At 42.8% G+C, this 12,254-nt stretch overlaps 1 protein-coding gene and 1 pseudogene across 1 annotated transcript in view; both read right to left on the minus strand.

Annotated features, from left to right (window-relative positions):
- Positions 1 to 1,664, minus strand: part of LOC109474869 — a 7,270-nt pseudogene extending 5,606 nt beyond the window's left edge.
- Positions 1,665 to 8,387: 6,723 nt separating this feature from the next.
- The window catches only part of LOC109474795 (Bardet-Biedl syndrome 1 protein-like), a 4,003-nt gene continuing 136 nt past the window's right edge, over positions 8,388 to 12,254 (minus strand). The window contains exons 2-8 of the mRNA XM_019775155.1: positions 12,010 to 12,168; positions 11,777 to 11,846; positions 11,336 to 11,494; positions 10,879 to 11,012; positions 10,453 to 10,587; positions 9,752 to 9,838; positions 8,388 to 9,628 (exon numbers count right to left, since the gene is read on the minus strand). Coding sequence (XP_019630714.1) covers positions 9,542 to 9,628; positions 9,752 to 9,838; positions 10,453 to 10,587; positions 10,879 to 11,012; positions 11,336 to 11,494; positions 11,777 to 11,846; positions 12,010 to 12,168 — 831 coding nt within the window. The 3' untranslated portion in view covers positions 8,388 to 9,541. The remainder of the gene's footprint in view (positions 9,629 to 9,751; positions 9,839 to 10,452; positions 10,588 to 10,878; positions 11,013 to 11,335; positions 11,495 to 11,776; positions 11,847 to 12,009; positions 12,169 to 12,254) is intronic.

Consider the following 12,254-nt stretch of genomic DNA (forward strand, 5'->3'; position numbering starts at 1 on the left):
GTGACCGGTCCTTACGATAAGACCGCTTTGGAATGTCACTACATACGGCGTGCATGCGCGAGGATCCCATTATATTGTCTCTAAAGCGGTGTCCAATACCAATGACTTAACCAATACAATATTACATAAACCACAAAAAAAGTAATTAGAACTAAGGTTAGAACTTACCGCTATATCCTATATACATGTCTATCCAGTAGATAAAACCTTCTGTGGGAGATGAGGACCATTCCTGGGTCTTTTGCCCCGGCCATTCCACGCCCAGCACCTCGCTGGCAAACGCCTCGTATTGCCGCAGGGGTCGACACTTGACTTGAACCAGGCGACCCAGCGAGGGAACAGGGTTGGCCGTCAGAGCAGTGTCGAGGTCGGTAGGGGTACTGGACTGGATGACTGAAACATGACATTGGTAGACATTTGGTTCCAGCAAACTAATCTACAAACAGATCCTTTTATGGCAAAATCGTAACCGACAAGTAATCGAAGCGCGGTTGCTGGACACTGCCGGGCGAATTGGACACTGCCGTGCCTTGCCGGCTGTTCACGATTTTGCCACCGAAGGATCTGCTTGGAGGTTTACAGTAAACGGCTTTTTAAAGCAAATGTCATCACGGTCAGATTTACTGCACTAACCATAATAACCAGGTCACAATTGCATAAAGAGAAGTCCATTCTCCCATAGAAATGCATATCCTAGTAAGATCTGATACAATGTAATAGAAACCAAAGATGCCTAACTAACTTGTAGAGTCCACCACTGTCAGTAGTAATTTTGGCATTACTCCTTTTTTTTACAACTTGCTGATATAATGGCAGCACTATATTTACTCTAAACAGCGATCAATTTACTCTCCAAACACAACTAGCGGTGACTGATGTAACGTGAAGACTCACCGACGATAATCTTGGGTTCGGCCAACACCTGTGTGTGCACAGAACAACTCTCAGTCAGATATAGTTGCCGCAAAAAGATTTTTAAAAACCATATCTTGTTGACCAATCACATAATATCAGCTGACGAGATAGGCACTACAGGGCCACACCCTCATGCGCTACAGTTGCATACACTGTGCCAGTTTATGGCCAGTGGTTTTCAAAAGACGGATAAAAAAACAGTTGCTAGCAAGTTAGCCAACGTTAACGAAGCTCTGAAGTGATTTTTGAAAATATAAAGTATGCTGACTTGATGATATCTGACTGTACCCAAGCCTTGAAGCTATCAGACTTGAACCTTCAATTTGTTAACGTTAATGTCTACACAAATGGGTTGCCCTGACCGGTATAGCATTTTATTAGTTACAGGTTCAGCCAGCTGCAGCTACGACGTAATAGTCAGCCAACTGGCCTAGGCACACATGTACTCCGAGCTCTTACATAACCAACACTTTACAGAACAGTGATTTAAAAGATACAATGTCGATAGAGAACAGGTGGCAGGTGACGTTGAGTGGCCACTCGGGAAGAATGCTTACCTTGAACACAAACAGCACCCTCCCCTGATCTGTCTGTAACATGGCTTTAGTCAGCGCATGCCACAGTGCCCTTGATGAGATCAGTCAGCGGTGTCTGCTCGGACCCGGAGAAGGAATACTCCAGCCAGTACAGCGAAGGGGACGCCATGGCAAGGCAGGAGACTAGTGACAGCACTCTCCCACCACACTACAAGGGGGTGTAAGTAAAAGACGACTGCCGGGGTTTAGTTTCACCTCTATCAGTAATTGTTCGGCAAACACCCCGTCTGCCCGACAGGAACACGCAGTATCACTTTCCCCTCCCTTTGTCTGCTCTGCCTCTTCGTAACTAACGCAGTTGGAAGCCTGTATACCTTTGGTAATGCGGCACACGGCTAGATAATTATAAATTACATTTCCGCATTATTCCGCCGTTTGATGAGTCAGTAAGTCTGACGCAATAGCAAATTCCTTCAAAGTCGTTCTTCGTTTCCTCGTTGTAACAAGTCCATGTGAACACATACGTTGTTCTTCCTTGTTGTAACAAGTCAATGTGAACACATACAAGTACAATGTTCCTATAGTTTCCTCGTTAAAACAAGTCCATTTGACCACATACATTGATTAGTTACACTAGTGATTAGTTACATCATGGAGGTAGAAAAAATCACATGATTACACTGGTGATTGGTCTTACGGTTTCGACGTCAAACAAGTCCATGTAAACACAAACAATGCTCTTACAGTTTCGTCATTGTAACAAGTCAATGTGAACACATACGTTTTTGGTACAGTTTCCTCGTTGTAACAAGTCCATGTGAACAAATACGTTTAGGATACAATTCAGTTTCATTTTAAAGTTACAGTATTTTATTTACAATGCAGTACAGTGTAATACAGTGAATGAGTCCACTATTGACTGTATCAAAGGTATTGACGTTGGATTGTGTTAACATATAACAGAACTTATGGTTATACAGTGCTTGCCCATGTTAGTCCATGTTAACAATGCCCATACAGTGCTTGCCTTCACCTGACTTAATCACGTTTCTAACAGCCCTTTCACTGGTCACTAGAAGCTTGATGGTCAATACCTTATTGCCAAAGTCCGCAGAATTGGGGGTCGGGTGATCTTGATCTTGTCGATCTATGCATACGTGTTAACATGGACCAATTATTGTCAGACACTGAGAACTGACTGTTACCATGCAGTTGGAGGCTATAATGGCTGGTATCCATTGTTATAAAAGAATCCTATCAGACTGATCCTGGGCTTTTATTTGGGACTTGGTCTACCTAGAAAATATATGTTACAGACTAGACGTGCCTTGGTTTTAACAAAACCATGTATTGAAACGGTTCGAATTGACCTATAAAATACAGACTTTAAGTCATATGACAGGCTTATAAATATTAATTATTGCCTCATACAGAGATTGGCACCACAGCTATTTATTCTATTTGTTTGCCACTTCAGTTGTAAGAGACATAACATTACAGACAGGTATCCCCAACTAGTCCATGGTAGTTACAAAGGGCCTGCACTACATTAAAGACACACCAAATGCGCGTACAGCTCTAAAATATACAATGTCATCTTCGCTCAAACTAGCAGATTTCAGATTGTTCAACTACATTGTTAACATTTACAGTGTACCAAATGTTAGGTCATTCGGTTGTAATATTAGAGCACAGGAACAAAAAAATGTCCTTTTTTTGGTCCGGAAATAGCGAAGAAGACCGAGCAAATGTCAGCCTTTCTAGTTCGTAATGAATATTTAAGAGCTATGAATTTTTATTTCTTTTACCTCCGCCGAGACAGTCCAGTTAATCTAGTCAAAACATAGCGCCGGGTACAGTAGTGAATATTAGCGTCTTTAGTTTCAGGCACACTTCGATGGTTGATTTTTTCCTAAAATGTTTGTAATTAAAGCTTTATTTCTTTGTATGGCTTAGAATTTTTCCTGCACTAAATCTAGCTTAATTGCTCAGGAAAATTGTAATTTCCCCCTCTAAACACCGAAGTGTTTTGATATAACAAACATTTTTTCAGCTTTTAGAGAGACATGCGTCGATTAAATTAACAATGTTTTATAAATATTCTTAGTGATGCCTTGTGTCCACACCCAAAAAGTCCTTTGTAAAGAAGTAAAAGAGGAGGAAAAGAGAACCACTATAATGTGTTGATTCATTTTTCTTCGCTAGAGCAATTTTACCACCTATGCTTTAATCACCAAAACAAAACAGGCCGTTACGCCAAGTCTTTGCTTGACATACACAAGGTAAGATAAGATAACGGTACCAAACGTAGGAATTCGGAAAGCGACTATTTAGCCAAAGAGACGGTTTCTTTCAAAGCGGTCTCCTCGTGAGTGTCAACAGAAATTACCTGCTCGCTTTTTGCATCAACCTCAACAGACACCACATCGGTTGTTTTAGTATCAATTGGGGTAGCCTGGGTATCAATCGCGACTGTTTCTGGTAGCGGAGAAGCCGTTGAGCAAGCCGCTTCACTACGGTCGGAGCTTGGCAGAGGGGAAGGGCTTGGCTGATGAACGATAACGTTGACCGAATAATTCAGAATGGTTTCTTTCGGTTCATCTTTGCCATACGTATACGTTTTGGTAACGGGGCCCTCAGTTGACAAGGTGACAGATGTGTTTTCTTTAGTTTCTTTACGGTCGCCATTGACATATTTGCCACACATCTTACTCACCCCGCAAGGAACAATTTCTGAAGGGTCAGAGGCGTCTGACTCACACATGTACAGACTGTCGTGATCGCGAAGGTGCCCCTCGGCATACGGTGTGATGTCATCATCTTCGACATCGTACGTTATAGCGTACGGGGCAATCTGTTCACCTGAGGAGCCGGCGTTCGCGACTGTATCGCCGTATGCTACAGCATAAGGGACGATCGCGCTTGATCCAGAAGGCAAGCGTGCCAAGCCTTCTCTGGGCCCCGGGGCTCCCTCTACTGAATAGTTTTCTCGAGCATTTTGTCTGGCCACCCGGTGAACCTCTGTGGAGTACCTCCACGCTATCCTCGTGAGCACCATCAATATGACAGCTAAAGATGACAACACAATCGTCCATAGAGACTTGGATGTGGGTAACGGTTGTGTGTGTGCTGTTGGTTGTAGTAAGTGTGTCAGTATTGGCTCTGTGTGGGTTGTTGGTTGTGTGTGGATTGTTGGTTGTGTCAGTAATGGAGTATGAGGCCGTGAGAAGTGTAAGCTCGTCCCGAAGTATGCAGTGTAGGAGCCGATTTCTGAGACAACGGTACAACTGAAGTTTGTGAAAGTCACGTTTTCGACAGTCCTCAGCCAAAGGGTGAATGTCGACTTCCCCATGTAGTTGGAACACGATTCATACTTCCTGGATCCTGCCTTACTTTCTGACCCTTTGCATTTCACCCAACCCTCAGCCTTTATGTAAGTCACCACACTAACAGTTAGGTTTCCTATTCCCACACTAACGTGCGCCGTTGTGTTTGTGTTGTGTGTTATGTTCATTGAATATTCTGACCCGTTGGCAAAGGTCCAGAACACGTGGGGCAGGTCCTCCCAGTACACATTACCAAAGGCCTTGTATACTTGGGGATGCTGATTTCGCTCTACATTTACAATTTCAACAAGAAGCCATAGGCGACAATTCTCCGTGAAGTATTATATATTGCAACAAAAAGAAGTAGCCATTGGCGACAATTCTCTGTGAAGTGTGATAAATCGAACAAAGAAAAATTGTTTAAACGCGCGTCGGCTCAGTCATCTTAAGACGCAACAACCAATCAGAGATGCGAGATGCCTACACGTGACGCGGGAAGGGCGCGCGATGCCCGAAATATTTTTGCGTCAATATTCAGCGCCGTGATTCAAGAGATTAATACCCGGAAACAATTTTTTTCTTGTTTTGAACGCATTAACATGCATTTACGCTAATCTAGTATGATTCCGGGTTACTTTTTTTTAACCTGCCATGGCCAGATTATCTAAAGATGTGTGTATTGTGTGTACAATCTATAGAAAGAGAAATGTACATCAGGTCCGATCATCCGATTTTCACGTTTCGGTTTTTTGGACTCGGTTCATGAACGTATTTTGGTTTGGCTCCTGGAATGTGCAAAAAAATGACTCCCGGGACTGTCTACAGGGAACACTCGCACATTCGCGGTGTATCAGGACAGCGCGACTGGTCGTCATTAGCGCAGTAACAGTTGCATAAACGGACGAAACCATTTCAAAGAAATGGGGATGTTTCGAAAATAAGCATTTACTCCAATATCAAAACAGCTACGGTAAAAATAAAAAGACGTGCATCATCCCGGACATAATGCAACACCACATGCGAAATTACACAGAAATGCGACGTACGGAAGAATGCGTTTTGGCTGCGAACATCTTCCAAAAAACTTGGCATCTCTTAACCATGGGCAAAAACATCTGGAACCACTTATAAAAACCACCCCGTATCTGCATGAACTTTTTTGAACCCCACTGCTATTCCAAACAACGCGTTTTTCTGGACCATTCCAATTCGCCTCGTAATTGTAGGGGTGCGTCTGCGATATTACATTGACCGCGAAAGCAGCAACGGCAAAAATACACATTCGTGCATCAACACGGGCATGCCCGCAGACGGCGTATAAAATTGCGTGCCGATTACACAAAGAGAACCCAGTGTTTTGACTGCGAACATGAAAAATCAGCCGATTACAACACTCCGTCCGGAGGTCCTGACCTCCTTCACGGAGTAACAAATGGTGCCGGGCAAGGCAGAGCGCTGGTATTAACCGCCACAGGAGGGGTCCTTAGCAAGGATATGGCGGGACACCCCGTTTGTATGGAGATCATAAAACGCGAAGGGGGACACCATTTCTGGACCGTCCACATTAGTTCATACAACCCAATGTTCGCACACGTACAGCGCAATGGGTTGTTTGGCACGAAAAAATGCAACAATCTAGATGCGTGGAAGACAGCAGCAATGGCATTTCCCTTCACATTCACTTGAGTATGAGACATGCCCGGCGCAAACCAAAGCCCTGACAGAAAGGTCAGCTTGTTTCCGGAGAGGACTATCCTCTGCAGTAGCTTGTTTGAGAGGAACGCCCCGTCTGCAATGCTAGAGATTTCGTTATGCTGCAAGTACAACAGCCGCAACTGTTCAAGCTCAGCAAACATGCCGACACTGACTGACTGCAGCTTGTTCTTAACGAAGTAGATGTATCGTACAGGACCGGCGTCGTCTAGTACACCAGGCGCGATGTGAGAGATAGAATTCATACTTACGTCCAGCCATTCCGACTGTAGTCCACGTAGCATACCGACTGGCATCGTCAGGATTTGGTTCTCTACCAGATAGAGGTAGCCAAGGTCGGGCAAACCGTCAAAGGTACCAGCCTGTAATAAAAGGTGGTGTCCTTAGACCATTTGTTCGCTACCAATTGATAACAAGTGCTCAAGCGTACTTAGCCAGCCAGTCAAGTTTGTTCTGTGCGGTGCTTGTTTAGAGGTATTTCTGTGTATCTGCAAGAGCAGCGATGATTGGTTGACAGAGATGTGAGTGGTAGGATGTGTCGCCATGACTGTGTAATCACAGTATGAGACTTCCGCAACATGTTGTAATTATTATACTTTCTCAACCATACAAGCAATAATCCATTCAATGATGTAATTTAGTCAGGTATTTTCCCATAATCATCGTTTACAAATATGTGTGTGTAATCTTACCTCCAGACAGGTGATGTTGTTGCCCAACAACAGCAGTTGCTTGAGACCGCCCATCCCGTCAAACGTGCCGCTTTTTAGGGTCTGAAGGTTGCTCCGCCAGATGACCAAGGTCTGCACATGTGAAAGCTTAGCAAACGCCCCTGCCTCTATGGTCGTTATGTTACAGTTTACGAGCCATACGCGGCAGTATTTACCACAAGGCAAATCTGAGAGAGCACCGATGTCACCTGAACTCATGGTACCAACGTTGTGATCGACTATCAAAAGGTTTGTAATGTCCAGTTGAGAGGGACTCAGGGTTGCACTCAGGACTTCACCTGTGACAGAACTACCTGGCACGCTTTTGTTACCAGTGCAGTTGTAGCAAGATATAAAAGCTTGGCCAAAACCGATATTGGTGAAAGGTCCCGCGTATGAGAACCGTCGAACTGATAATGATGAAAAATCAGGATCTCTGGAACCATACCAACCAATATCATAGCGGTACTTTGGACCACCTCTTCGACTGTCACCAACGCTGCATCTCTCCCCTGATACCTTCTGACAGTGTTGCCAGTCCCCTGCCTCTACATACGGCACTACCAGGCGTACAGCCAACACTAGGTACAACTTCACCACCCACCTTACAGCCATAATGGCAACAGCAGATTCTCTTCACTACTACATGGTCCTACATGTATTCCCAATACTTCCACGATGGATTGAACGAACGATTGGGTATCGTTTGATGATCCCCTACTTTGCACGGACTTATCCTACTGTACCTGTACCACCGTAATGTCCAACCAAGATTTGCGACCGGTAAGCCTGAGAATAGAGCAATCTTGACTATCCATTACTATTAACCAGTTCAACCAATGAGGAAATAGCAGTCTGCTGAATATGTCTGCAGTCGTTTGAAGTGCTTTTTTGTGTGTGTACAACCGGTGATTACCTTTTTTGAAGTAGAAAATTACTTTCTGACCTAGATTACTAAGCAACATTATTTGTCTGTTGTGTGGTTCTTTGAAGTGTTAGTCTGCTTGATCACTTTGTGTATGGTGTGCGGCACTGATGATACGTCGGTTAGACTACATTTTACGTACAGGTCATCGATACTACGCTCTACTTGTATAAATTGAACAGCTTTTAGGAATGAAAAGTATTATATAAAAGACATTTTACTGCTAGTAGAAGACGCTCTACCTTAGTTTATCACCTGTTAGAATCCAGAAGTGGCATCCATCTGTATGATTATTCCATTCTCAGTCCTTCTGCCCTGCTGCCATAGTCATCATACCCTTCGGTTAGGCCACACTGACTTTATTTTATGGATGACATCCGCGCGCTCATTGATTTTTGCCTGTTCTTCTGTTTGGGGGTCTTCAGAGGATGTCATCCATAAAATTAAGGCGGTGTGGCCTTATACAAGACGAGTGACAAAAGTCCTCTTTGCTACAAAGGTATGGCTTCCACTTTTCACAGTATTTGGTACATTTTAGTATTGTCATCTTTAGTTCTTTCATGGGAAATTTAACAAAAATGAAGTTCAGACTGTAAACCACACACAGTGACTGCGAACCACCCTCCATGAAATCTGCAAGTCATATTGTACATCTTGTTAAATCATACATCAGTCTACAGGAGTTGTGTGGCACACTAAGTCTTATAACATGTACACATGTACATGTATTTACAACAAACACATACATACATATGTATCAGCTGTTACCAATCTGCACACAGTACACTACACAAAATACGTCAAACAGAAAGTTTCATGTATCTTCACATACACATTAGTTCAAAAACATCTCTTATCTCTCTATACAGACAACTTTAGAAACACAAACTCTTGTGCAAATGTACACCTTCTAAGTATTGTCTACAACACTTACAAACAGAAGAGTATCCTTAAATACAAAGTAATTACTTCAGTCTTCTGCTAAAGAACTCTTCAGACTTGATTGGTCCATTTCTTCAGATATGAATTTTCATCTACATTCAAATGTAAGCCATAAAAATCTGTGAACCAAGTCACTGAATTAGCATTGTCTCACAAAAAATGTTGAATATTTCTGGGCTTGTTCCCCATCCAGATTTGCAGCTACATGGGATCACTGAGAAAAACACACCATCCCCTCAGCAAGAACAGACTTCAAAACTCTTTTGTTCATCAATCCAATAAGTGTACAATCTGACAGTAGAACCCATAATTTTTGTATACATATGTACATGTTTAAATTGCTGTCATAATGATTATAATTTGTAAATATCAATGCCATTCAAGCTACACTTGTGCTTTGTGTCGGCAATGTTGCTAAAGGATTGAACTGAAAAAGCAGCTGTTCCCTGGTGGTGTATCTCCTTGTTGTCAGGGTTAGACGACCACCTGAGCCTCGCTGACCGGCATGTTGATGTTCCCTGTGATGATCGGCATACTCTTCCCTTTCCTCAGCACAAACACCTGCACAATGGGACAGTGGACAACTTTACAAGACAAACTATAAAGAGAGAAAAAAGAAAGACATTCTCTTCAACCATGGTATGTTAGTAGTATAGTAACTGTTAATTGAGGTATTGAACTCACCTTAATAGTGTCAGCGATGGCCTTGTCACTTATGCATTCCACCAGGGTCTGAAAGGCATAGTTCAGGCCAGGGACCAGCAGTGGAACCTGGGAAACACAGAGGTTAGTCAGGAACAAGGTAAGACTGGGGACAAAATGGCTGTTGGTTACTCCAGACAAAACAGTCTTAGGCCACACCAAGTAAATTTTATGGATGACGTCCATGCGCGCTTTGATTTTGGCCTGTTCCTAGAAAAAAAAACAAGAAATTCCGCTTCCTGTAACTATGACCAAAGAGTCACGACAGTGCCGCAAATCGTCAGATTGATGTGAAACCCGTAATGCGAGAACAGGACAGGATGACAACTGCTATTCCACCTGATTTATTTCTGTTTTGATGATGAATAAAAGACTTCTTGCTTGTTACACTGTGTCACCTCATTCAATTTGTGTCCTAACATTTGTCATCTCCTAGTATATTTCTAATCTGGGCATCTTGTTTTTTAGGGCCCTTCTTGTTTTGTTTTTTCGCCCTCTCGCATTAGATTTAGGGTCTCCAAAGGACGTCATCCATAAAATTTACTTGGTGTGGCCTTAGCCATGTAAAATGGGATGGGACTGGTTGGCCTTAACAGGTGGTTTGCTAAGTGGCTTGCATGCCGCTTTGAGTTTTCAAGAATGATTAAAAAACAAACAAACAAACAAACCCTTAACCCTCTCACCTTGATGGATGACCTCTGCAGCTGGTATAACTTCTCGTCATACTGGAATGTGATGAGAAGGTTGATGGAGGGCGTGGCAGACGACGTGTTCTGTAGATTGACGGTCAGCTGAAAGGACGGACCTATCCCATTCACCTGGACATGCACAAAACCAGATACAGAGGTTAGATACCATATGTACAGAATATATAAAGGACTCTTTGTCAAACTACTGTAACATAAAAAGAATACATGATTATATAGTAATTTTAATGTAACCTTTGGATATTTGTCAAAAATATTCTGTCACAAAATGAGCAAATTCTAGTTGCAATCAGTCTCCAGAAGGTGTCACTGAAAGATCATACTTGTGTGTTGGCCGATTTGAGTAATTAATGAAAAGACAAAGGCTAAAATAAACAAAGAGATGAAGCTAGATGCACTCACAGTAGCTGACAGCTTGAGCGGCTCGAGGGGATCAGCTGACATGGGAGTCATACTGGTCTCCAGTGCCTTCACATAGGAACGGGCAGCGTCCAGTCTCAACCGGTACAAGTCACGCTGGAACATACGGTGCATGGCTGGAAAAACACAAAGGATGGAAATATTATTCATCATATCCAGTTGCTTGAGTAACTGCTTTTTGGCATATCGTATTACCTGGATGTCTAACCTTCATCGACGTATTCATAATTACTATTGATGTACAGAAACATAACCTCAACATCCTCTCAAAATGATGAAGTGAGCATGTAACAGGTGGTTGTCCTTCATGCCTGTGTTGATGGGGAAATTTTGGGACCATGAAGACCATGATAGCATTTAGAAGGGATTGCACCTCTAGGATTGCCTTAACTGGCAGTGATCTTGACAGTATGTGTAAAACTGCCATGATGTTACTTACTGACAGCATTTTCCCTCTCTCTCATAGTCTGGTCCACAAACAACTTGGTCTTCTTCGGAATGTTCAGTTTCTGGTTCTGAGCAGCAGGAGGGCCTGGTCGGGAATCTTTCTCCTCAAACACAGAATTCCGCTTCAAGATTTTTACAATCAAGCCTCCACCTGGAACAAGACAAATAGGAATATTAAAGCCACATCAATTTGTTGGTTCTCAGATTTTTTTCAGCGAAAAATATGAAACGACCAGACGAAAAAAATTCTATGGCAGACAAACAACTGCATCCCACTACTGCTAACGGTAGATGCACTGACCTTATTTTATAAAGTGCAAAGTAAATCTACATTTTGTTGTGTAATACTGGTATGTGAACTGATATTGATATACATGTACATGAATGGAATGTAATTATTATTCCATGACATTCCAATCCCACACTCAGGTACCTTTAGTGGTCATCACCAGTGCTCCATCTTCCCTGCCAAACCGACCGAACTTCATTCCTGTCACAATATCCTGGTGGACAGAAGGTGACAAAAGAATCAGATTAGAAAACATTTTAGGAAACAGATAAATTGGGCACAGCCACACAGCTAAATATATATTTTCTACAGAATCATTTTTTCTACTCTGTTCCTCAGTGACAATTCTCTAAACTTCTTTTATGACACTGATGTACCTCTGTTTTGATGGTGTTGACGAGGTACTTCTCGTTGTACACATGAACTTCACAGTTGTCCAGAGCGACCATGATGGCCTTGAAGCCCCGTGTCTTGTAGTCCATCAGCTCCATGGTCATGACATTGGCTGGGAGGGTCAGCACCCACAGACGTTTTCCCTGGACAGGGAAATATCATGTACATGTAACAGTTACTCAAGCAGCTCAAGAGATTTTTTAAATTGTAGCATGAGGGTCAAAAATGA

Source organism: Branchiostoma belcheri, unplaced genomic scaffold (genome assembly GCF_001625305.1).
Source record: "Branchiostoma belcheri isolate BF01 breed outbred unplaced genomic scaffold, Haploidv18h27 scaffold32, whole genome shotgun sequence".
In the NCBI taxonomy this organism is placed as follows: domain Eukaryota; kingdom Metazoa; phylum Chordata; class Leptocardii; order Amphioxiformes; family Branchiostomatidae; genus Branchiostoma; species Branchiostoma belcheri.